Genomic DNA, 27,443 nt, shown 5'->3' on the forward strand with positions numbered 1-27,443 from the left:
GGAAAAGAAGAAGTAAAGCTGTCACTGTTTGCAGATGACATGATACTATACATAGAGAATCCTAAAGATGCTACCAGAAAACTACTAGAGTTAATCAATGAATTTGGTAAAGTTGCAGGATACAAAATTAATGCACAGAAATCTCTGGCATTCCTATATACTAATGATGAAAAATCTGAAAGTGAAATCAAGGAAACACTCCCATTTACCATTGCAACAAAAAGAATAAAATATCTAGGAATAAACCTACCTAAGGAGACAAAAGACCTGTATGCAGAAAATTATAAGACACTGATGAAAGAAATTAAAGATGATACAAATAGATGGAGAGATGTACCATGTTCTTGGATTGGAAGAATCAACATTGTGAAAATGACTCTACTACCCAAAGCAATCTACAGATTCAATGCAATCCCTATCAAACTACCACTGGCATTTTTCACAGAACTAGAACAAAAAATTCCACAATTTGTATGGAAACACAAAAGACCCCGAATAGCCAAAGCAATCTTGAGAACGAAAAATGGAGCTGGAGGAATCAGGCTCCCTGACTTCAGACTCTACAAAGCTACAGTAATCAAGACAGTATGGTACTGGCACAAAAACAGAAAGATAGATCAATGGAACAGGATAGAAAGCCCAGAGTTAAACCCACGGACATATGGTCACCTTATCTTTGATAAAGGAGGCAGGAATGTACAGTGGAGAAAGGACAGTCTCTTCAATAAGTGGTGCTGGGAAAACTGGATAGGGACATGTAAAAGTATGAGATTCGATCACTCCCTAACACCATACACAAAAATAAGCTCAAAATGGATTAAAGACCTAAATGTAAGGCCAGACACTATCAAACTCTTAGAGGAAAACATAGGCAGAACACTCTATGACATAAATCACAGCAAGATCCTTTTTGACCCACCTCCTAGAGAAATGGAAATAAAGACAAAAATAAACACATGGGACCTAATGAAACTTCAAAGCTTTTGCACAGCAAAGGAAACCATAAACAAGACCAAAAGACCACCCTCAGAATGGGAGAAAATATTTGCAAATGAAGCAACTGACAAAGGATTAATCTCCAAAATTTATAAGCAGCTCATGCAGCTCAATAACAAAAAAACAAACAACCCAATCCAAAAATGGGCAGAAGACCTAAATAGACATTTCTCCACAGAAGATATACAGACTGCCAACAAACACATGAAAGGATGCTCAACATCTTTACTCATTAGAGAAATGCAAATCAAAACTATAATGAGATATCATCTCACACCAGTCAGAATGGCCATCATCAAAAAAATCTAGAAACAATAAATGCTGGAGAGGGTGTGGAAAAAAGGGAACACTCTTGCACTGCTGGTGGGAATGTGAATTGGTACAGCTGCTATGGAGAACGGTATGGAGGTTCCTTAAAAAACTACAAATAGAACTACCATATGACCCAGCAATCCCACTACTGGGCATATACCCTGAGAAAACCATAATTCAAAAAGAGACATGTACCAAAATGTTCATAGCAGCCCTATTTACAATAGCCCGGAGATGGAAACAGCCTAAGTGTCCATCATCGGATGAATGGATAAAGAAGATGTGGCACATATAGACAATGGAATATTACTCAGCCATAAAAAGAAATGAAATTGAGCTATTTGTAATGAGGTGGATAGACCTAGAGTCTGTCATACAGAGTGAAGTAAGTCAGAAAGAGAAAGACAAATACTGTATGCTAACACATATATATGGAATTTAAGAAAAAAAATGTCATGAAGAACATAGGGGTAAGACAGGAATAAAGACACAGACCTACTAGAGAATGGACTTGAGGATATGGGGAGGGGGAAGGGTAAGCTGTGACAAAGTGAAAGAGCGGCATGGACATATATACACTACCAAACGTAAGGTAGATAGCTAGTGGGAAGCAGCCGCATAGCACAGGGAGATCAGCTCGGTGCTTTGTGACCGCCTGGAGGGGTGGGATAGGGAGGGTGGGAGGGAGACGCAAAAGGGAGGGGATATGGAAACATATGTACATGTATAACTGATTAAATTTGTAAAAAAAATAAAAAAATAAATAAAATAAAAAATAAAAATAAATAAAAAACGAATCAGGGGACTTCCCTGGTGGTGCAGTGATTAAGAATCTGCCTGCCGAACACTCTATGACATAAATCACAGCAAGATTCTTTTTGACCCACCTCCTAGAGAAATGGCAATAAAAACAAAAATAAACAAATGGGACCTAATGAAACTTAAAAGTTTTTGCATAGCAAAGGAAACCATAAACAAGACGAAAAGACAACCCTCAGAATGGGAGAAAATATTTGCAAATGAAGCAACTGACAAAGGATTAATCTCTAAAACTTACAAGCAGCTCATGCAGCTCAATATCAAAAAAAACCCAACCCAATCCAAAAATGGGCAAAAGACCTAGATAGACATTTCTGCAAAGAAGATATACAGATTGCCAACAAACACATGAAAGAATGCTCAACATCATTAATCATTAGAGAAATGCAAATCAAAACTGCAACGAGATATCACCTCACACCAGTCAGAATGGCCATCATCAAAAAATCTGCAAACAATAAATGCTGGAGAGGGTGTGGAGAAAAGGGAACCTTCTTGCATTGCTGATGGGAATGTAAATTGATACAGCCACTATGGAGAACAGTATGGAGGTTCCTTAAAAAACTAAAAATAGAACTACCATACGACCCAGCAGTCCCACTACTGGGCATATATATACCCTGAGAACACCATAATTCAAAAAGAGTCATGTACCACCATGTTCATTGCAGCTCTATTTACAGTAGCCAGGACATGGAAGCAACCTAAGTGTCCATCAACAGATGAATGGATAAAGAAGATGTGGCACATATATACAATGGAATATTACTCAGCCATAAAAAGAAACGAAATTGAGTTATTTGTAGTGAGGTGGATGGACCTAGAGTCTGTCATACAGAGTGAAGTAAGTCAGAAAGAGAAAAACAAATACCGTATGCTAACACATATATGTGGAATCTAAAAAACAAAAAATGGTCATGAGGAACCTAGGGTCAGGACATGAATAAAGACGCAGACGTAGAGAATGGACTTGAGGACACAGTGAGGGGGAAAGGAAAGCTGGGACAAAGTGAGAGAGTGGCATGTACATACTAACAAATGTAAAACCGATAGCTAGTGGGAAGCAGCCGCATAGCACAAGGAAATCAGCTTGGTGCTTTGTGACCACCTAGAGGGGTGGGATAGGGAGGGTGGAAGGGAGGGAGACACAAGAGGGAGGAGATACGGAGATATATGTATATGCATAGCTGATTCACTTTGTCATAAAGCAGAAACTAACACCCATTGTAAAGCAGTTATACTCCAATAAAGATGTTAAAAAAAAAAAAAAAAGAATCCGCCTGCCAATGCACGGGACATGGATTCGATTCCTGGTCCGGGAAGACCCCACATGCTACCGAGCAACTAAGCCCACGCGCCACAACTACTGAGCCTGTGCTCTAGATCCCACAAGCCACAACTACTGAAGCCTGTGCGCCTAGAGCACATGCTCTGCAGCAAGAGAAGCCACTGCAATGAGAAGCCCACACACCACAATGAAGAGTAGCCCCTGCTTGCTGCAACTAGAGAAAGCCCATGCACAGCAATAAAGACCAAACACAGCCAAAAAAAAAACACAACAGTTGTCTGCTCTCTAGATCTCTCCCTCATTGAAAGATAAGCCTGAGTGGTCAGGTTATCTGCAGGGTCTTATTTTGTCCTGTGTAGGGTGGATACCTTGGGATAGGAGTTGAGTTGCTTAGGACAATAGAGGAGAGTTTAAATGCTCCTGTCAGTCACCAACAGAATTAGAGAATAAATATTTAAAGAATATGGGGTTAAAGGGTCATCAAATGATTAGTCTACCCAGCAGAGCCAAATTTTTAGCCTGCATGGGAATTTTTTTTTTTTTTTTTTTTTTTTTTGCGGTACATGGGCCTCTCACTGTTGTGGCCTCTCCCGTTGCAGAGCACAGGCTCAGCGGCCATGGCTCACAGGCCCAGCCACTCCACGGCATGTGGGATCTTCCCAGACCGGGGCACGAACCCGTGTCCCCTGCATCAGCAGGCAGACTCTCAACCACTGCGCCACCAGGGAAGCCCTGCATGGGAATTTGATTGACTCTGTTTGACTTGATTAATATTTGTTGAATATGTGAATGAATTATAGAGAGTAGGAAAACCTTGTAAATTCTTAGCAACTGTTTAATATGTAAAGATTGACAGTTTAAAAGATTAACCAGGTTCACTGACAGATGAGTGGGGAGAAAAGAATTGTATCTTTAGCCAAGAAGAGAGGAAAATGGTACTTTCCAAAAAGAAAACAAACTGTAAACAAATAATAAACTCTAGTTAAGACATATGTTGAAGTACTGGGGGACATGTCTGTGCTTTATTTTGCAATGCATCAAAGATAAAATAAAAAATATTTGAAATGCATCAAAAAATAACATGGATTGATAAATGGATAAAGAGAGAGATGATATGTGATAAAGTGGCTGCGGTACCCTGTTAATGGTAGACTGTAGGTGGTGGGGGTAAAATTCTTTCAACTTGGCTGTTTGAAGATTTTCATAATACAGTATCGGAGAACTAAGGAGAGGAAAAAGGAAATCTAGAGATTTTGGAGGAAGAACCAGTGAGATTTAAGAGAAGTAACATTTATAGTAAAAAGAACATGGGCATTGGAGTCAAACAGACCTGAACTCTGGTTCTGGTTTAGCTCTTTGCCAGAGAGCTGAGCCTTCTGTGTGTGGGCTGTAGAGGATGAAGAAGTGCAAGATTTTAATGTTTGATCTGAAAGATTTATATGACACTGTTACTCAAGCTGGAAGGTAAAACTGTGGAGAAGAGATGGTTACTTTAGTTTCAGGTAAGTGGAAGTAGAGATTTTGATATGAACAGTTCCATGTATTTTCCTAAAGTTCAATAAATCATTTGCTCACCAAAAATTACTCATTGAGCATTACTCCAGACCAGTGAACAAAACAGACAGAAATCTCCTCCTTCATAGAGTTTTACGTCCTGTAAGGGTTTGAAGAATGAAGGGTCTTTACACCTCAAATGCAGTGACTCTGCAAAGGTGGAAGGGCTGGCATTCACCAGCAAGAGAAGAAGCGTTGTTTTCATAGCAAACTTTCTGATGTCCCAGACTTTATGCCATACAGGCATTTATTTCCTCTGCTTTCTCTCAAGCCCATCTGCTTTCTGATTTCCAATGTAGTTCTTTTTACTTCCATCTGAAGTTGGTGGAACAGTTCATATATAAGCTAGTTATGATTGAGTTTCAAAATATATGTTCTGGGGGTTTTTTATGGTTTGTTTTTTCTTTCTTTTTCTTTCTTTTTTTTTTTTTTTTAGCTGTACACGGGCCTCTCACTGTTGTGTCCTCTCCCCTTGCGGAGCACAGGCTCCGGACGCGCAGGCTCAGCGGCCGTGGCTCACGGCCCAGCCGCTCCGCGGCATGTGGGATCTTCCTGGACCAGGGCACGAACCCGTGTCCCCTGCATTGGCAGGCGGACTCTCAACCACTGCGCCACCAAGGAAGCCCTGTTTTTTGTTTTGGCTGCACTGTGTGGCTTGCAGGATCTTAGTTCCCTGACCAGGGATTGAACCCGGGTCACGGCAGTGAAAGCACTGACTCCTAACCACTGGACTACCAGGGAATTCCCAGTCCCGGCTTCTAAAATGGCCCAGACAAAAACAATAACTGTTGCTTTTTATAGTGTATACAGAGAAGACAGATGAAATTCATGATATTCCACATAAAACAGAGGACATAAAGATCTCCTCTGTGGTCTCACCCACAAATCATGTAGTTTAGCCAGGCTCTGATTTCATCACCCTTCCAGGGTGTGTATTCCTCAGCGATTACGCACTCCTTCCAATAGGGTAGGAGGTCAGTCAGTAAAAGTATTTATTGAGCCAGACCCTCCTCTGCTTCTGAGTCATATTCTGGTAAAGCAGGAAGGTTCTCAGGGAGAAGCTTTAACTCTTTCAAATAACAAAAGTTACTCCTCCATGTAACAGGGTAGGTCTCTTAAGTTATCCTGTGGGGCTTATGCTAATTCTTTACTTGATACTTTAGATAATGAGGTATATATTTAGTCTGATAGTGAGATGGAATTTGAGAAAATACAGTGGTAGAAGGAAAATAATATCTACCTGGCTCAACCTTGAGGAGTTGTTTTAATAACATAGATGGCTAAGGGTTTTGAAAAATATTGTTTGTTTTAGGGAAAAATATTTATGACACCACCCTTATGTGGAAATTTGACATCTGGCAACTTCAGCTGTCTGGAAGACAGCCAGAAAATAAGAAAGGGGCCTCAGAGCACATAAAAAATAACTGTTGAAGGACTCTAACACTACCACATGTACTTTACCACTGCAGAAGAGTTTGTTAGCCTCTCATTTGGCGCATGTTTACTTTTTATTTATCTGGAAACTTTAAATAATTTTGGTGGGGTGTGTGTGCTCCTCCCACCCCCCAGCAGATTATAAACAACAATCTAGAAAGAGGTAGAAAAGTTGACTGAGGAAATAAAGTGATAGCAAAGGGAAAGCTGACATTGAAAGAGAAAGACCTAAAAGTTACATAGAAGTGGTATTTTGTATTACAGCAGAGTACAGTAAGGTATGGTCTTAATAATGAACTTACTAAGTTCATGTTCAGTGTCTTTTGTTCTACTGAAGAAGGCAAGGGTGTATATAATGTGCCTATTTTAAAACATGGTCAAAGTTAACCATGTTTTGATGTGTTGAAATGGTAAATTCTGTAGTGTTTATATACTTGAAATACCACATTCTGGTGATGCTGTATTGGTGGCACACATTTGATCTTGTAGCTGATTATGAGAATGTTTAGTAATAACTGCTAACATTTATTGAGCACCTAGGTGCTGGCTTAGGTCCTTTCACACTATTAGTATACTGGTTAAGGCTTTGGAGACAGGCAGATCTGGGTTCCTTTTCCATGTCCGACTGACTTTGTGACCTGGACAGGTTATATAAACTCTCTGAGCTTGTATCCTCACTTGCAAAGTGGGAACCAATTATATACAATAGGGTTGTTGTGAGAACTCAATGAGGGAATTCATAGTACAATGCATGGCACATAGTAAGTGCTCAATAAATGTTAGGCATTAGTATAATTATTTTTATCATTATGATCATCCTCTTGATGATTATTATGAAAGTATGATTATCTCCATTTTTCTGAAAAAGGAAGCTGAAGCCCAAAGAGTTTAAGTAATATATCCAAGGTGAAAAATCTAATAACTAGTGGAGCTGGGATTTGAACCTTGATTTCTCTGACTCAAGGAGCCTCGTACTTTGCATTCACATTATGCTGCCTCCTCAGTGTGTGATTTTAACTCTCTCTATTTTTTAATACTTAAAGAAAATATGTGGTGGGAGAGGATGTGGGGAATGGTACTAGCTACTTCTCTTCTCCATTGTGTACCCAAGTCATCTCATTATAGGAAAAAAAGTTTCAGTAACGCAAAGATAAGCTCTTTTTACTCAACAGTTCAAATTAAATATGTAATATGTGTGTTGCATGTGCCATTAAAATTTTCACATTAACAGACTGAACAGTTTATTTTGTGCCTAAATGTCCACATCATTCGTAGACTGTAAACTTAAAGCTGTAACTATCCTTTTTTGTAATTAGGCATTTAGTGCTTTTTGTTGTTGTTTATAGTTATATGTGAGATGAAAATTAGAATCCTCATCTCTACCAACACCAAATGATACTTGAGGCAAATAAAGAAAAATAGGCTTGGGGCCTGGACACTCTGGAGGTCTTCTGCCACTCCTTGCAAAAGACCTTGGAGAAGTGTAAGGTAATCATGGCTGAAGGTAATCATGGCTGATGGCATATGCCCTCTATTTATTGCCTCCCTTTCTATTGCTTAACATGTCCTTAGGCTCCCTTGACACAAAGTAACAGACACATTGTCTTATTACAGCACAGACACCATAAGATAGTATGCAAGTTTGGGCCGTAGGCGTCTTTGAACTGAAAACACTTTTTTTTTTTTTTTCCAGTATGCAGTCCTCTCACTGTTGTGGCCTCTCCCGTTGCGGAGCACAGCCTCCGGACATGCAGGCTCAGCGGCCATGGCTCACGGGCCCAGCCACTCCGTGGCATGTGGGATCCTCCTGGACCAGGGCATGAACCCGTGTCCCCTGCATCAGCAGGCGGACTCTCAACCACTGCGCCACCAGGGAAGCCCCCGAAAACACATTCTTGATCTGGTATAGTGTACTAAAGCTTGTCTGGAGGCGCCATCTACATAGCCTTTTCTTATTCTTTTTATGGATTTGTCTTTTTCAATGCATTTTAAATCTGGGCCACTGAGGTATGGTCCTGCTGCTGTTCTTCAGGTCAAACTGTTTTTTTTTTACAGGCACAGTCTCAGTAGGTAGAGGCCGGAATGCACTCAATCTGAATCCTGGCCCTGCTGCTGTAAGCTCTGTGATCTTGAACAAATTTTCTAACTTGCTGAGCCTCAGTACCCTCATCTTTAAGATAGCTGTGGGGAGGGACTACACCAAATTAAAAAGCTCTCAATCACTTCCCCCAGTGGTTGAGAGTCCACCTGCCAATGCAGGGGACACGAGTTCGAGCCCTGGTCCAGGAGGATCCCACATGCCGTGGAGCAACTAAGCCTGTGCACCACAACGACTGAGCCTGCGCTCTAGAGCCTGTGAGCCACAACTACTGAGCCTGTGTGCCACAACTACTGAAGCCTGCACACCTAGAGCCCATGCTCTGAAACAAGAGAAGCCACCGCAGTGAGAAGCCCGTGCACCGCAGCAAAGAGCAGCCCCCACTCGCTGCAACTAGAGAAAGCCCGCACGCAGCAACAAGACCCAATGCAGCCAAAAATAAAATAAATAAAATAAATTTATATTAAAAAAAAAAGCTTTTGTACAGCAAAGGAAACTGTCAACAAAACGAAAACGCCACGTACTGAATGGGAGAAGATATTTGCAAATGATATATCCAACTCAACATCAAAAAAACAAGCAACCCTATTAAAAAACAGGCAGAGGATCTAGACATTTTTCCAAAGAAGGCATACAGGTGGCCAACAGGCACATGAAGGAAATGCAAATAAAAACTACAATGAGATGCCATCTCATACCTGTCGGATTGGCTGTTAAAGATAGTAAATAACAAGTGTGGGCGAGGATATGGAGAAAAGGGAAACCTTATGCACTGTTGGTGGGAATGTAAATTAGTACAAACACTATGGAAAACAGTACGGAGTTTCCTCACAAAATTAAAAATAGGACTACCATATGATCTAGCAATTCCACTCCTGGGCATTTATCTGAAGAAAGCTAATTCAGAAAGATACATGTATACCTGTGTTCATTGCAGCATTATTTACAAAAGCTATGGAAGCAAGCTTAGTGCCCATTAATAGATGAATGGATGAAGAAGATGGAATGGAATATTCCATGCCAATGGAATATTATTCATAAAAAAAGAATCTTGTCATTTTCAATAACATGGATGGACCTAGAGGGTGTTCTGCTAAATGAGTAAGTCAGAGAAAGACAAATACTGTATGATTTCACTTATATGTGGAATCTAAAAAACAAATGAACAAACATAAAACAAAAAAAGTCATAGATACAAAGAACAAACAGGTGGTTGCCAGAAGGAAGGGGGGTGAGGGGAGGAAAGAAATAGGTGAGAGAGTTTAAGACGTAACCTCCAGTTGTAAAATAAAAAAGTCACGGTATAGTGGGGAATATAGTTAATAACTAATATCTGTATGGTGACATATAACTAGACTTATCGTGGTGATCATTTTGAAATGCATAGAAATATTGAATCGCTAAGTTGTGTAACAGGAACTGACAGTGTTGTAGGTCAACTATACTTCAAAAATAAACAAACTCATGGAAAAAAAGATCAGATTTGTGGGTACCAGAGGCTGGGCGGGTGGAGGGGCGGGAATTGGTCAAAGACAGTCAAAAGGTATAAACTCCCAGTTATAAGATAAATAAGTACTAGGGGTGTCATGTACAGCATGATCAATATAATTAACACAGCTATATGTTATGTATGAAAGTTGTTAAGAGGGTAAATCCTAAGAGCCATCCTCATAAGGAAAAATACATTTTTTTCTTTTTCTTTCATTTTGTTTCTGTATGAGATGATGGACATTCACTAAACTTATTGTGATCATCACTTCATGTTGTATGTAAGTCAGATCATTATGCTTTGTACCTTAAACTTATACAGAGCTGTATGCCAATTATATCTCAATAAAACTTGAAGAAAAAATTAAATAAATAAAATACATGTGGAAATACAAAGGGAAAAAGATAAGCAAAAAAGATAGTTATGGGGAATAGATGAAATGCCATATTTAAAATCCCTACTTTTTAAATACCATATTTTAAGAGTACCCTCTTGCCTGGTACCTTAAAAATGTTAATTCCCATGTTGCCTTCTTCAAGCATATTGGAAAGTCTGCATTTCCAAGTTGCATGTTTTCTATTCCACATAGCTATAGGTCACTTTTTTTTTTTCAATTCCAGAATGACTTGGAGAATTAAATGAAAACGTATGAAGAAATCATTGTTTTTAAAGAAATGAGACAGTATTTTGATTTTTTTTAAAGTACAGACTTCTTATTTACTTAGCTTTGACTTCATTATAAGTAGTCATATATACTTTATATCCTAATAATAATTTATTATTAATAGGATACTTTATATCTTAATGATAATTCTCAAGATACCAAACTATATTACAGTGTCTTAAATACTTATGTTTTCCCATTTCTTTTGACCTTTCTTTCCAGGTTATAAAAGATGGAGGCTGGCTCAGTGGTTCGAGCCATCTTTGACTTCTGCCCTAGCGTATCAGAAGAACTGCCGCTCTTTGTGGGAGATGTTATTGAGGTGTTGGCAGTGGTGGATGAATTTTGGCTTCTAGGAAAGAAAGAGGATGTGACAGGTAAGAGGTTCATAATTCCTCACGTACAAAATAGACCACAGACCCTCCCTTCTTTCCATATTAAAAATAAAGGTTTAATGGGAAGCCCAATAAATACACTTCAGATCCTTTTGTGTTTTCTGTGTGTGTTTACTGTGGTTTCTACCAGCAAGGAGAGAATGTCTGTTATCACTGCATCTCTCCTTACTGGTTCCTTTAAAAGGTTGACATGGTTAGGTACCAGCTGCCCTCCTAGATTCGTGGGTGTCCTAAATTTATTAAATCTGCCCTCTACCCTAGATGCACTTAACACCCACTTTTCATGCACTTGGTTTCCTTTTTTCTATTCTTGAAAACATGTTAGCCCCAGTTTATTTCATGAATTTGTGAGGGGAAGGCTGGAAGTTTTTCCCCTGCACTATGCATCTATGTTAAATCCAATCTTTAACTTATATATATTTATGGAAATCTGGGCTGGAGTATATCATACAGTCCTTAGAACAGACTCTTATTGTTACTTAAGCCACATTTGGGAGATAATAGATTATTTCCCAGTAGAAGTGACATCTCAGCTGACATAAAAATGATGAGTAGGAGTTAGCAAGGCAAAGAGGATAGGCGGAGAGAATTGCTTATTCAGAGGCCCTGGAATGAGAGAGAAAGAATGTGGAAGGACTGAGAAAGTTCAGTCTGGCATGAAGTGTGAATGGTTGAGCCGGGGGAGATGGCATGGGGAGATGAGCAGAAGCTAGATCATGGAGGACAGCGCATGCCATGGAAAGGAGTTATGGAAACAGGATACTGTAAACGTGCTTTAAGCACAATCAGATTTGTCTTTTAGAAAGCTCGATGCTGCAGACTGAAGAATGATAGGAAAGGGCAAAGCCAAAGGCAGGGAGGTGGGATGGGAAGTGGTTGCAGTAATCCAGGTGAGAGGTGCTGATGGTTTGGACCGAGGTGGTGAATCTGGAGATAAGTGGACAGATGCAAGAGATAGTTAGAAGGTGGAATCAACTAAACCTTCCGATGCATTCCACCTGACAGGCCCTGTTTGTCTAGTATTACTTGTTAAAAACCTGCCAATCTTCAGATTCAACTGTAGTCTTTTTCATAAAATTTTTCATTTTCTTCCTGACCCATTTCCCACCTTCTCTGAACTTCCATAGCAATTTGTGTAGCTAGGATGTGACACTGGATTTCAAACTGAATTATTGTTTATGTCTGAATTAGATTTTATGTCTGAATCAAATTTTAAGATCTTTTAGGGCCAAGACTGTCTTACTCATTTTCCCCTCTGCAGTGTGCCTTTGATAGAGTGACACCCAGTAAATGCTCATTGAATTGAATTGCACTCTCTGTGTTCTGCATGCACCTAATTTTGTGCACTGCATGTTTTCTACAATATATTCTCCAGTGATGAGTGCTCAGTGAGTTTTCAATTCAGGGTTTATAAATGGGCTCAGAAAAAAGTTTTTTGTCCTGGTACACAGACAGAAAAAAGGAATTTTAATACTGGAAATGTTTGCTTTTATTTTCAGGACAGTTCCCCAGCAGTTTTGTGGAAGTTGTTACCATTCCCAGTCTAAAAGAGGGCGAGAGACTGTTTGTCTGTATCTGTGAATTTACATCCCTAGAATTGAACAGCCTTTCCCTCCATCGAGGTAAGTTGATCATCCAAGAGTAGACTGTTTAAAATAAGATTGGTGGAGTCAGTCCGTTTTGACAACTAGATCTTTTTTTTTTTGAATTTTTATAAGTGACTAACCTCTAGAGAGTCTTCAATAATACCAAGATAGTGCTGACAATAATAGTGCCTTATATTTGAGTAGCATTTCATAATTTCCACAGCATTTTTTCTCACAAATACATTCTCATTTCATTCTCAGCACAGACCTGGCAGGTAGCAAAGTGGGTATTATTAACTGCATTTAAAAAATAATGAAGGGCTTCCCTGGCGGCGCAGTGGTTGAGAGTCTGCATGCCGATGCAGGGGCCACGGGTTCGTGCCCCGGTCCAGGAAGATCCCACATGCCGGGGAGCGGCTAGCCCCGTGAGCCATGGCCGCTGAGCCTGCACGTCCGGAGCCTGTGCTCCGCAATGGCAGAGGCCACAACAGTGAGAGGCCTGCGTACCGCAAAAAAAAAAAATTAAAAAATTAAAAAAATAATGAAAATGACTTCCTCCACTTACCAAAAAAAAAAAAAAATGATAATAATAATGCGAATGAGATTCAAAGAATGTTACCTGCAGTTGAGAAGTTTTGGCCTCAGAATGTGAAGTTACATCACCTGATTATTTGTAAGTCCAGTATTCTCTTTCTACTGCCCCAGGTTATAGCTACACTTCAGACTACAGTTATCTTTTTTTCCCATAAAAATTGATCTGACTTTGCTAACAACATACTATTTATTAATGCATAATAGTAGAGCAGGAATTACGGTATGCAAATTAAGAGAGAGATGCAAAACAGCCCCTTTGCTATTCAACTATTAGATAATGTTATTAAAGTTCTCATCAGAACCAGTTTAAAAGGAAGTGGTTTAAAACGGATGGTCATAGCCATGTCTCAGTGATATTCCAAGTATTTCTCACTTCTTACACTCTGATAGACATATGAATGTCTAAAGAGTGACTAAACCGTTTCGGCACATGTACTTAAGATTAAGTCCATACATTTCTGCATAAGCACAGAAGCCAGTAGTGTTCCACAAACTGAAGCTTATGATCAGTGCAATTTTATGATGACTCACAACAGTCATCACAATTGTATAATTTATTAGGTATGTTATTATTATTGTTACTTACTCTTTCGAGTATGGCACTAAAGGGATAGGCTTAATTTCTTAAACCGTGTACACATATGGGAGAGAGAGAGTGCAGAGGTGGGGAGAGAGACCTAGCAAAGTCCCTAACCCTTACTCAGTGAGAAGAAAGGAATATTGGGCTTTGACCTTAATCCTCAAAATCAGCTTTCAGAGTTTCTTGCCTTCACTTTACACTAAGCCTCTACCTCTGTTCTGTGTGCTTTTTTGCTAATCCGCGTTGGGAAGACAGACAGAAATAGATGAAGATATTATAGTAGGGAGCCTCATCTGTCCCTACTCACAGCTCTCCCATAGGAGGGCTGAGTCCACGTCAGACCAGTCAGAGGGTCTGGTGGAAGCCAAGGCACAGTGGCTTCCACCAGAGCTGTGCAGAGGATGTGGGTGGCCTGGCATTGTTTTTTCCTGCACCTGGTTCCTGGAGCAAATACTGTGTATAACAGTGTACTCTGTGGGAATATACAGTATGTCTACAACATTTGAGGAATTTGAGGAAGTGGCTTCTGGAATTAGTTTTTTTGCTTCATAATATATCTTGCATAGTCAAGTCTTAGGTATCAAACAGATTTTCTGCTGAATGCCTCTCCTGGGAAGACTGGACTGATGTGTTCTGAACTTGATTTGAAGTTAAAATCCACCTCAGGAATCCCAGAGCCATGTGAGATTCTCAGGAAAACCCTGGTGTGGACCTTTCAGCCACAAGTCACCTCTACCAAGACTGACTGAAGGTCAGGCTGGGTCCTGGAGTCTGTAGATCTTATCTTGACTATCTTTTAACAAGTTAAGGCTGGGGAGCTGAAAAACATAAGCAGAGCTCAAAAGAAGAGGATGCAGGGCAGGGGGGATACATTGGAAAAGAGAGAATAGAAAGAGATGTACTAATTATTAGTGGTTTTATCTTCTGTGATACTGTGCTGCCAGTAAACACATTGACTATTCAGCTCTCTTTCCTTCTATGCTGTTCACATATTTTAGCTCTGTATGTCTTCCGATTTGAACATAATAGAGCCTTTGAGGATGACGAAAGTAGGTGTATCTATACAATTTGTCTTTTTCTAGGAAGTTTAGCTTGAGACACAGAAATGATTTTAATTCCTCTTGTTTTCTATATGTATAACAGATATTTTACTAGTTAGAAACAAAATCACTAAAAAAAATGAAAGTATTGTTTTATACTATATATAGTTTATGACTTGAATCTAGGTCTACTGCTTGGAATGGCCCGTCTACTTCTTAGACTGAAAATGGCCCTTCTGCTTTTTCCATTAGATCAGTGTCTCCGCTCATGAGTATATACACTCCTTTATCCCTGTCCTCTAGTACTATTAATCCAGTTCCCTGTTGTTTCTTTGCCTTTCCTTTGGTCCTTCAGTGTAGCAGTGAAGCTTCTCCTCTTCTGTGATTTAATATATGTCAGGAGGGATTTGGCAACCTTTAAGAGCATGTGGGATAATGTTTGAGATCTGTTTTTTTGGGGGTTTTTTGTTTTTTTTTTTGTTTTGCGGTACGCGGGCCTCTCACTGCTGTGGCCTCTCCCGTTGCGGAGCACAGGCTCCGGACGTGCAGGCCCAGCGGCCCTGGCTCACGGGCCCAGCCGCTCCGCGGCACGCGGGATCCTCCCGGACCGGGGCACAAACCCGTGTCCCCTGCATCGGCAGGCGGACTCCCAACCACTGCGCCACCAGGGAAGCCCTGAGATCTGTTTTGTTTTACCATGCTGCCTTTAGTTGTTATTTACTTACCTTTCAGAAATATTGAGATTTGTAAGAGAAAAAATTATATATTTTAACTCTAAAATTATATTATTAAAAATATATGTGTATTTAGGGCAGGCAGTATAGTTTAGGGGATAAGAATTCTGATGGCCTTAGATTTAAATCCAACTTCACAACTCAATAACTGTGATTCTGTACTAGTTACTTAAGTTCTCTTGGCCTCAGTTTCCTTGTCTACAAATAATAATACCTACATCAGGGTAGTTGTGAGGATTAAATGAGGTTATACATGGAACGCATCTGGCAGAGGTAAGCACTCGATAAAGATCAGCTACTTTATTATTCTCAACCTGGGATTCTTGGGGTTCATGGATGTGCTTCGGGGGACCTTATTTCCTGATAATTATGTGAAGTTTTGTGTGTATGTAAATCTTCCCTGGGAGATTCTATTTCGAATCCAGACCACCGGTGGCTCTTCCAGCAGGTGTCACCCTTTCTCCTTTTCCCGAAGCTTTCCATTTGTTTTGGTCTGTTCCCTGTATTTTGAGTTACATTTAAATTCAGAAACAAGTTTGTCTCTTAGATCTTAGTAGGTGCTGTCCTAGAAAATAAAGAGGGGGAAAGAGGGAAAAAACAAAAACAAAACAACAAGGAAAAGACAGAGAAAGAGGAGAGAAAAAAAATTAGTGGGAGCGATGAAATATTTAATTGCCTGACACAACACAGAATGCTTATCCCTTGCCTATAAGCTCATGCTTCTAGGCCACCTCTCAACCCCCAGAAAAGACCAATGAAAATTAAATTGATAAATTTATTTACAAATAAATAGATAGATAAATGATACTTATCAGTTAGAGCACTCGTGTCATAAATCTGTGGTGCCATGTGTGTAAGATATCAGGATTAAGGTTCTGATATGGCTCGTGTGGAAACCCAGGTAAAGAGTGGTCGGTCTGCATAGAGTACAGAGTCCCTGGGCAGTAGATTTCAGTGAGGGACTTTATACTGCAGGGTCAAACTACTTATATTCAGATTCTAGGACATTCATTCTTTCTTATCATCTTATTCTTAATGCATTTCTTGTTCGAATAAAAAAATCTAACCAGAAGAAACAAGCAGCGTGGTGGCTGGGATTAATCGTGCATAAGCAAAAGGCTCAGGCTGACCCTAAGACTCACCCCACTTCCTATTTTTTTGTTTTCAAAATTTGGTCACTCTATTCCAGGAGTTCCTCATATTGTTGTTTTTGAAGTTTAGAAATGATCACTAAGCAGCCTCTATTCCTAAGGCATAGGAATGCAAAAAACTCAGTAACAGGGCTATAAAATAAAAGTGTTCACCAAAATTATCTCTAAAGTGCTTTTCAGGACCTTAATTGTGACTTAAAAAAAAAAAAAAAACCTTTATTATATAGAAATAATCAACAGAATGACAATCTGCCAGGTAATAAAGCTTATCAAAAGTCACCCAGGGAGTTCCCTGGTGGCCTAGTGGTTAGGATTCCAGGATTTCATTGCCATGGATCGGGTTCGATCCCTGGTTGGGGAACTGAGACCCTGCAAGCCGCATGGCACGGCCAAAATAAAAACAAACAAAATTGTTTTCGGACTTCCCTGGCAGTCCAGTGGTTAAGACTCTGTGCTTCCAGTGCAGGGGACATGGGTTTGATTCCTGGTCAGGGAACTAAGACGTGCAGCATGGCCAAAAGAAAAAAAAAGAAGGAAAGGAAAAAAACAGTCACCCAACTGAAAATAGGAAAACAAACCCTATTATAAGGGTTTCATGAAGATTTGGTAAAAACAAGAATATATTCTAATTCTGCAGGTTTAAAAAAGCCAGTTCAGGGGCCTCCCTGGTGGCGCAAGTGGTTGAGAGTCCGCCTGCCGATGCAGGGGATACGGGTTCGTGCCCCGGTCTGGGAGGATCCCATATGCCGCGGAGCGGCTGGGCCCGTGAGCCATGGCCGCTGAGCCTGCGCGTCCGGAGCCTGCGCGTCCGGAGCCTGCGCGTCCGGAGCCTGTGCTCCGCAACGGGGGAGGCCACAACAGTGAGAGGCCCGCATACCGCGAAAAAAAAAAAAAAAAAAAAAAAAAAGCCAGTTCAGGGACCTCCCTGGTGGCGCAGTGGTTAAGACTCCGCCTGCCAATGCAGGGGACAAGGGTTCGATCCCTGGTCCAGGAAGATCCCACATGCCGTGGAGCAACTAAGCCCGTGCACCACAACTGCTGAGCCTGCACTCTGGAGCCCGCGAGCCACAGCTACCGAGCCTGCGTGCCTAGAGCCTGTGCTCCACAACAAGAGAAGCCACCGCAATGAGGAGCCCACACACTGCAATGAAGAGTAGCCCCTGCTCGCTGCAACTAGAGAAAGCCCGCAATGAAGACCCAATGCAGCCGAAAGGGAGGGAGGGAGGGAGGAAGGAAGGAAGGAAGAAAGGAAGGAAGGAAAGAAGGAAGGAAGGAAGAAAGAAAGAAAGGAAGGAAAGAAAGCCAGTTCATTTCAAAGCCAGGAGAGTGGGAGTTTTGGCACGCTTTTATTATTTTTCTTTTTTTTTAATTTATTTATTTATTTTTGGCTGCGTTGGGTCTTCGTTGCTGCACACTGGCTTCCTCTAATTTTGGCTAGTGGGGGCTACTCTTTGTTGTGGTACGTGGGCTTCTCATTGCGGTGGCTTCTCTTGTTGCGGAGCATAGGCTCTAGGCGTGCGGGCTTCAGTAGTTGTGTCACGTGGGCTCAGTAGTTGTGTCACGCGGGCTCAGTAGTTGTGTCACGTGGGCTTTAGAGCATAGGCTCAGTAGTTGTAGCACACGGGCTTAGTTGCTCTGCGGCATGTGGGATCTTCCCGGACCAGGGCTCAAACCCATGTCCCCTGCACTGGCAGGCACATTCTTAACCACTGTGCCACCAGGGAAGCCCACGCTTTTATTCTTAATCAGCAAAAGACCTACTGTGTCTGCACAGTAGCCATGTCTCCAGTGAATTCCTTCTGTGGTCCTGATGGAATGGCCTTAGAACTAATGGGGGAAAAAGTCACTTGTAATTCTCAGGACCCCAAGCTCTGACCAATGGATATTGAATCAGAAATTAAAGGAAAATAGAAATACAGGACCAAGACCCTATTTTCAGGGACATCTAAGCAAAACAGTATGAAATCAGTGAAAATGTATTGGGTGCCTACCAGTAAATGCAAAATCTTACATTAGAAGTTGTGTAGTATATAAAAATACAAGTGTCAAAATTGTTGATATAAGTGATAATTTCTTTAGTAGGCTACAGATGGCCAAGATGTGTGTAGGCTTCTAAGGTTTATCAGGGAAGCATGCTAAGGTTTCAGATGGAGAGGCTTCTATAGGAGACAATGAAAATCCCCTTGTGTGGAATAGGGTCTCAGAGGTGAGATAATACTGGATAGCTGGGGATGGGGCAAAGGGAGGTTGTCACTGGATGTGAATACCAGTTTGCAGTGAGGTGAAAACATAAACGTAGCCTTTTGGTAGCTTAGTTAACTAAACCTCTCTGGAGAGTGTCCACAGCAAACTTTTTTTTAAAAATATATTTCAGGGGCCTCCCTGGTGGCGCAGTGGTTGAGAGTCCGCCTGCCGATGCAGGGGATACGGGTTCGTGCCCCCGTCTGGGAGGATCCCATATGCCGCGGAGCGGCTGGGCCCGTGAGCCATGGCCGCTGAGCCTGTGCATCCGGAGCCTGTGCTCCGCGATGGGAGAGGCCACAAAAAAAAAAAAAAAAAAAAATATATATATATATATATATATATATATATATATATATATATATATATATATTTCAGGTAGTAAGAATAGGATTATTAGAGTAGAAGCCTTAGGCAGTAGGACGAAGCCTTCATGCCTCATGGTAAATGTTAGAGCAGGGGAGGGATATGATGAAATGGGTACATTTGTAATCTTAGTTTGGCATGAATCATTTGGTAGACTGGAAGAGACAGTGTCTGGGGCGAGGTTTAAAAGAGTGAGATGATGGGAGTTGGATGAGGTAGCAAAGAGTAAGTGACGAATGGAATAAATATTTTGAGAGAAGAAATTAGAGGACAAAAGGAAGTTAGAAACATGGAGCTAGTTTAAAAAGTTAAAACTGATGATCTACAAAATGAATAGTTCATAATCAGATAATTAAAAGTTTGCTGCAAAACAATTTGCTGCAAAACTATAGGGTAATTTTTTAACTGGGGCAAATCCTTGCCTCACCTCCTTCAATAATAAGGCAGATGCTAACTGTTTAGCTTATATTTTGTGAAGATAGCCTGAAATAATATTGGAACTACTGGTTATTTTCAAAAACAAACTGCCGATTACTAGGACATTCTTCTAAGATTTCATTATGATGTATTTTCAGGATAAGGATAGTTCAAGAAGGGCTCTAACAAAGTGAGCGAGTGGCACGGACATATATACACACTACCAAATGTAAAACTGAGCTAGTGGGAAGCGGCCGCATAGCACAGGGAGATCAGCTTGGTGCTTTGTGACCACCTAGAGGGGTGGGATGGGGGGGTGGGAGGGAGGGAGAGGCAAGAGGGAGGAGATATGGGGATATATGTTATATGTATAACTGATTCAATTTGTTATAAAGCAGAAACTAACACACCATTATAAAGCAATTATACTCCAATAAAGATGTTTAAAAAAGAAAAAAAAGGGCTCTGGAGAAAATAAATGAACAGTTTGTTGTCCATACCCTGCACTTCCAACCCATTCCTGAAGATTTCTTTCTTTGTTCGATTTTTGATATTGAATATAATTTAGTGTGAGAAATTAGATCCATCTATTCAAAGGACTATAGTGGCCATGAATATATTCTTCATCATATATAAATGAATCCAGTGGTACAGACTATTGCTGGTAGTAGCATTTCTCAAACTTTTTGATCTTAGGATCCCTTTACATTCGTAGAAGTTTTTGAGACCCTAAAGAGCACTTGCTTGTGTGAGTCTATTGATATTTACCATATTAGCTGTTAAAGCTGAGAAATTTTTTAAATTATCAATTTATTTTTAAAAACTCAGCATTAGTAACATAACAGTTTATGAAAAATAACTAGTTTCCTAAACAAAAAAAATTTAGTGAGAAGAGTAACATTGGTTTGCATTTTTGCAGATATTTGGTTTAATAGAAGAAAATTAGATTCTTTTACTTGAATGTATATTCTTTAATATATTCTAAATAAATCTTTAATATTTGGTTTAATAGAAGAAATCGAGATTCTTTTACTTGAATCTATATTCAGTTTGCCACGTTACATTGTTTTGACTGAAGTATATGAAGTGTATGAAGAAAATATGATAGTTTTGACCTCACAGACCCTCTGAAAGGATCTTAGGGACCACCCCCAGGATTCCACAGACCACATTTTGAAAACCATGGGTTTACAGGAATGTTCACTATATTGTCACTAAACTGTCAAAAAGTGTTCATGCACTTAAAACTCTAGGTTTATATTCCCTTGAATTTGGTAGCTATTTAAGATGATGAGTTGCACTATTAGTTATACCAGTATCCTGCTGAGGTGATAACCGAGGTCATTATCTTTGCTTCTCTCTTTCTTCAGGTGACCTAGTGGTTCTCGATGGCACTCCCACTGCCGGCTGGCTGCAGGGCCGCAGCTGCTGGGGTGCCCGGGGCTTCTTCCCATCCTCATGTGTCAGGGAGCTCTGCCTCTCCTCACAGAGTCGGCAGTGGCACTCACAGAGTGCCCTTCTCCAGATTCCCGAGTATTCAATGGGACAAGCCCGGGCACTGATGGGGCTCTCTGCCCAGCTGGATGAGGAGCTGGACTTCAGAGAAGGGGATGTGATTACCATTATTGGAGTTCCTGAACCAGGCTGGTTTGAAGGGGAGTTAGAGGGTCGAAGAGGCATTTTTCCAGAAGGTTTTGTGGAGCTTTTGGGGCCCCTGAGGACTGTGGATGAGTCAGTAAGTTCTGGAAATTGCGATGACTGCATTACTAACGGTGAAGTAGATACCAGCACAGGAGAAGAGAGACAGCCAGAAGAGGAAGGCGAGCAGCCAGGCACCTACGGGATTGCCCTCTACAGATTCCAAGCCCTGGAGCCAAATGAGTTGGATTTCGAAGTAGGCGATAAAATCCGAATCCTGGGGACCCTGGAAGATGGCTGGCTAGAAGGATCGCTGAAGGGCAGGACAGGCATCTTTCCTTACCGCTTTGTAAAGTTATGTCCTCAAACGAGGGTGGAGGAAACCATGGATCTGCCACAGGAAAGCAGCCTCACCAACATCCCTGACACATCTTTGGATTGTTCAGAGAACTTCTTAGAAGTGGAAGGAAAAAGACATGAATCTCATGAGTATAAAGCAGAGAAGTCCAACTCAGTTATTTCTGAAACATCCACTTCCCCACTGGAACATCTGACTTCTGAGTATGAAGAAGACAAAAACTCTCACTGGGACGTGGGCACCACAGAAGGGCCCCCAAGAAGCACAGGTTCAGGGCACGAACAGCTTCTTGCCAAATACTCTTCCACAAAGGATCCTTCAGAGGTGGTCAATGGTGTTGCGTCCCAAACTCCAGTACCTTTTCATCCCGAATTGCAGAAAAACCAGTATTATTCTATAGGAGGAGGAAGCAACCCCCGCCCCAACCAGTACTCTGACCCTCTTCCTCTAGAAGCAAGGACTAGAGACTACTCCAGCCTACCTCCCAGAAGAACATACTCCCAGCCGAAAACCCTTCAGAAGCCAGTGCCACCTCTTTATAGCACCTTTTCTCGTTTAGCCTCCAGGGCAGTCAGACCCAGCCAGTTGAGCCCTCAGCTCCAGGGCATGGCGAGGTGTGTGAAAAAGCACCTCACACCCAAAGAAAATGCTTCCAGCTTTTGCTCTGCATCAGAGAGAGCAGAGATGAAGCCTGGTCTGCAAGACAGGGCACCTGCTGTGGAAGCAGTGGCACTTTCACAGGGAGACGGCAACGCGGACCTGGATTCTAAGTTGACACAACAACTGGTAGAGTTTGAGAAGAGCTTGTCAGGGCCCGGCACAGAACCAGATACAATTTTGCGCCACTTTTCAATCATGGACTTTAACTCTGAAAAGGATATTTTCCAAGGTTCCTCGAAGCGAATCATCCAGCAGGAGCTGCCCGAGAGGAGAAAGGCTCTAAGGCCACCGCCACCCCGTCCCTGTACTCCAGCATCCGCTCCTCCCCTTTTGCCAGTGGACCAGAGCCTGAGACCGGAACCACCCTTAGCAATGCGACCCTCTCGCCCCGCTCCCCTGCCTCCCTCAGCCCAGCAGAGAACGAATGCAGTACCCCCCAAGCTCCTAACTTGTAACCGTCCTGGCTGGGAGACCCTAGAAAAGGAGGGCCCTGAGAACATGGAGAAGACTTTGGACCAGACTTCCCAGTGTCCCTTAGTCTTGGTGAGGATTCAGGAGATGGAACAGGACTTGGATATGTGCTGCAGGGCTCAAGAAGAGCTGAACTTACTGCTGGAGGAGAAGCAAGAGGAATCACTAAGGGCAGAGACCCCTGAGAATCTTGAGTTCTACGAGAGTAACATTGAGAGTTTGAACATGGAACTCCAGCAACTTAGAGGTAAGTGATGAGGAGATAGTATATACTTGTTTCTGGACACCCACAAGTCCAAGTAACAGCCTACCCAGGTTTTTAGGGATATGTTACCATCTATGATGGACAATTAAGGAATGGTTTGCTTTTTATCACCTAATTTCTCACTCTGTCACCACAATTAGATGGCTCTGTCTGAATGTATCCTATGACCACTGTAGCCTCCTAACTCCATTTGCTGCTCAGGTAAAAAAGCTCAGACCTCAGCGACATTTATACCTCCTGTACCTCTGTGACATCCATAGCAGTTATGCAGATGGAAGTCCCCAGATATAACTTTCCTTAACCAGACTCTGCTCAGGACTGAAGACTTCCAGGCTAAGATTCATGAGAAAATGGTATGTCGTATCTTTGTGGTCCAGGGACTAAGTTTCAATAATAATAATAATAACAAACATTTATTAATGTATTAATAAGCATTTGCCACAAAGAATCTTCACAGCTACCTTGAAGGTACCGGGTTAATTCATATGGCTACTTTATAGATGAGGAAACCAAGACTTGTAGAGATTAAGTAGCTTGCTAAGGGAACCGGGCATTGAGCCCATGTCTTTAACTACTATCTATGGTTTACTGTTTCCCACCTTGCACATTCAAAAATTGAAATGCTGTCTGTTAACTTGGGGGTGACCAGGCTCTGGAGACTTCATTTCTATTCACCAGCGTATCAAGAGAAATAATTTATAAAGTAGGAAGAAGAAAAGAGTGAGATAATAGCAACTGGTCTAGGGCCTGAGGAGAGCATGACTGCATGCCCTTTGGCATGCATGCCAGAGAGCTCTGAACCTACATGTCCTTAGGAAAGTCAATAATAAAAAGCACTCCGTGGATCTAGGAGTTGCAGGATCCTAATAAATAAAAACAAGGTAATGGTGGCCCAGAGAGACCAAATCAAGATGGCAGACCAGGTACACATACCAACTTCCCCTTGTCCTTTAGATCTCTAAAAGTGAATGAAAAAATAATAATAAAAAATTCCAAGAAGAAAGAGTATTATCAGAAGGCCAGAAATCGAGTAATTTTCTGAAAGATAGAAAGCAGACGGATTACAGAAAGAGAGGAAACCTCTGTCTAAAATATGCTCAGGCAAGAATTGCTGTGCAAGTGGGCACAGTTCTGCGGGAACTCCAAACTCAGAGGCATGGCCCCGGGAGGGTGTCCTGGAGCACATGCAGGGTGATGAATTAGGGACCAGCCAGATCACTGGGCCCCTGGGTCATTTGTGCTCAACAGGGCAGTGGTGACATTTGCTCTCAAGGTAAAGCATGAGGGTGAGCACCTAGACATGTCCTCAAGAGGGTGTTCATTTAATATGAGTATCTGAACTCTTGGGGAATGCCAGATACCTCGACGATTTCAGAGTGCCTGAAAAGGAATCCTGAGGGAACTTTGGCTCAGCGCTACATCCTCAAAGCCATAGCAAGCCCCAGATTCTCCATCACCTTCCATACATACAAGTTTTGAGATATACTTGTAAACTGTTCTTGCATTAGATATACAGGTGACAGAACAAAACTCTCCCAAATTCCAGGTAGCAAAAATTTCTCAATAATGATACTTATTAGAATTAGTAGTGTTCCAGAGAAAGATTATGTCTTCTATGCATAAAAACAGTGTGCAGTGTTTTTAAAGGACTATATGGAGTAATGGACTGGTACTGAGGGATGAAATTGGTATTCTTTTTTATTCGATTGACCTTTTTCAGGACTAATAATTCAGCTGGTGTTCTTACTATGTTTTTTGTTTTTTTTTTAAGTTCTAAAAGTTTAATGCTGTGAAAGACCTGCAGTAGGTGTGTATAGTCTTAATCAGGAAACTTTTCTTTATTTGCATTCACCAAATACAGCATTGGCTGTATTAATATTGACTTGATTGCTTTTCAATAGGTGTATTATTTGTATCAATTGCTAGTATGATGAAATTACTTATTTCTTGAAATCACTGACAGTTCCTCTTAAGGTCATCTTTTTCTGTCTTCATAAAAAGTATATCCAGCAATATAAGCAGTCCCTTGAAAGAGGCAGAATTAATCAGTTTGAGCACCAGGCTTTACCCCTCCAATCCAGTCCCATACACTCTCTAGCCTTGAAATTTAAGGCATAAGATTTAAAGAACTTTTGATACAGTATTTATCTAATCCTGATTGACATTGTATTTAGTTGTTTATATGCCTCTCGATGAAAATTTTAAGCCTAATGGAAAGACAGATACTGTACATTAGTTGGTTTGTCATTTCCCACACACCTGGTATAGTGTCCAACAGGTAGTAGACTCAGTAAATACTTGGTGAATTGAATTTAGTTTAACTGAATGAAATTGAAGTTCCTGCTCTACCTTCCAGAACTTTCAAAGATCTCCTTCCTCCATTGTTACTTTGAACTTGGACTACTGCAGAGCTAAGGACTGTCGGTGCTGAGATGCTGGTCCCCTTGTCAGACATAGTTAATGGTAGCAAAATAGTCCAGTGCTGTGCCAGACCCAAAATTAGGTTCTTTATTGTAGCTATTGCTCCTCCTTCCTCTTCTTCTTTTTTTTTTTCTTCTTCTTTTTTTAAATAAGAAAATGTTTGGACAAATGCCTAGCTACACTTATCACGTGGTAGGCATTTAATAGGGCTTTGAGAAATTAGAAGAAAATATAATTAAGAAGCACTTCTAATTGCAAGAGTTAAGTTTAAGAAGAAAGGGTATGGCTTTATTTATTTGAACTGTAGTCAACTGAGGGCTCTGGTTTGTGCTTGGTGGTTTTAGAGCAGGGTACACATGACGCTTTTGTTTACATTCACCTCCACCTTATGCATATAAGTGTGAATCTAGTTAGATCAACAGGGAATACATTGAATGGATTCAATTTAAGTATAGGATGGTATATAGATTTACATGTAGCTCACACTTAAATATATATAGCCTTTATACTAGTCTTCATATTGCTCCTTAAAACTCTGGAATTATGACGTCATGAGGACTCATTTCCTAGAAGCTGTATTTTTTTTTTCAAATCTGATATGTTACCTTTTATAGTTTTCTGTTTCCTGTAGGTATCTTTCAGCTTGTTTTTTATTTTCTTTACCTATGGTAAGAACAGTTATTTTATAGTCTGCATATGATAATTCCAAGATTTTAAGTCTTAGTGGGACTGTTTTTGGTGTCACATGGTTCTCGTTCATGTGGTCTAGACTCCTTGTGTGTCTGGTTACCTTTTACTGTGTGCTAGTCATAGTATTTGGAAAACATTAAGACCGGAGATGAAGACACCTGTCTCCAGAGAGGATTTGCACTTATTTCTGTCAGCTGCTTCTGGTCAGCTAATGTTTCCAAATTCCTGAAGGATAGTAATCTTTGAGATTCAGGAACAAGAAATTGGAATTCCTGAAATTATAACTTAATCTGTATTTTAAAAAAACTCTTTTATTTACATGTTCTTAAGTAATAACAGTAATGCCTATAATAATCAACAGTGAACAATTTTCCTGTGTTAGGATTATACTAAAAGTTTCAGAGATTTTATGTATATATACACACATATATGAAATAAATGCATAATTTTTTATTATTATGAACCAAAATATTATGAGATTATATATTTTAATGACATGTAAAATTATTCTCTACCTGATAATAAACTTTGAAATATTTTTTACTTTTTTTTCTTTTAAATTTATTTTATTTATTTTTGGGTGCGTTGGGTCTTCGTTGCTACGCGAGGGCTTTCTATAGTTGCGGCGAGTGGGGGCTACTCTTCGTTGCGGTGCGCGGGCGTCTCATTGCGGTGGCTTCTCTTGTTGCAGAGCACGGGCTCTAGGCGCCGCGGGCTTCAGTAGTTGTGGCTCGTGGGCTCCAGAGCACAGGCTCAGTAGTTGTGGCGCGCGGGCTTAGTTGCTCTGTGGCACGTGGGATCTTCCCAGCCCAGGGCTCGAACCCGTGTCCCCTGCATTGGCAGGCGGATTCTTAACCACTGCACCACTAGGGAAGTCCCTATTTTTTACTTTTTACTTTAAAATAATTTTGGATTTATAGAGAAGTTGCAGAAATAGTAGAGTTCCCCTAACCCTAATATCTTACATAACTCAAAAATATTTATCAAAATTAGAAAATTAACATGATACTAGACATCTGATAATATAAAACATTAAAAGAAGGGAATATTAACACAAAATAAATGTTAAATAAAAATAATTTAAAAACTGTAAAATCATACCACAAATATTTAGTATTTAAAGTGATTTTTAAAACAAAATTTTAAATACACAACGTATTAGTTGCCCTATCTGATGGGATT

The 27,443-nt window shown here is 40.7% G+C and overlaps 1 protein-coding gene across 4 annotated transcripts in view; it reads left to right on the forward strand.

Moving 5' to 3' along the window:
* Nucleotides 1-27,443, forward strand: part of DNMBP (dynamin binding protein) — a 127,982-nt gene that overhangs the window by 37,503 nt on the left and 63,036 nt on the right. For 2 of the 4 annotated variants that reach the window (XM_060100855.1, XM_060100873.1), the window contains exons 2-4: nt 10,877-11,031; nt 12,549-12,671; nt 21,129-23,132. In XM_060100855.1, the coding sequence (XP_059956838.1) occupies nt 10,887-11,031; nt 12,549-12,671; nt 21,129-23,132 (2,272 nt within the window). In that variant the 5' untranslated portion in view covers nt 10,877-10,886. Of the gene's footprint in view, nt 1-9,530; nt 9,603-10,876; nt 11,032-12,548; nt 12,672-14,507; nt 14,561-21,128; nt 23,133-27,443 lie in introns of those variants that run through there. The other 2 variants (XM_060100864.1, XM_060100883.1) reach the window with 2 other exon arrangements.

The sequence above is a fragment of the Mesoplodon densirostris genome, chromosome 1 (assembly GCF_025265405.1).
Source record: "Mesoplodon densirostris isolate mMesDen1 chromosome 1, mMesDen1 primary haplotype, whole genome shotgun sequence".
Lineage (NCBI taxonomy): Eukaryota > Metazoa > Chordata > Mammalia > Artiodactyla > Ziphiidae > Mesoplodon > Mesoplodon densirostris.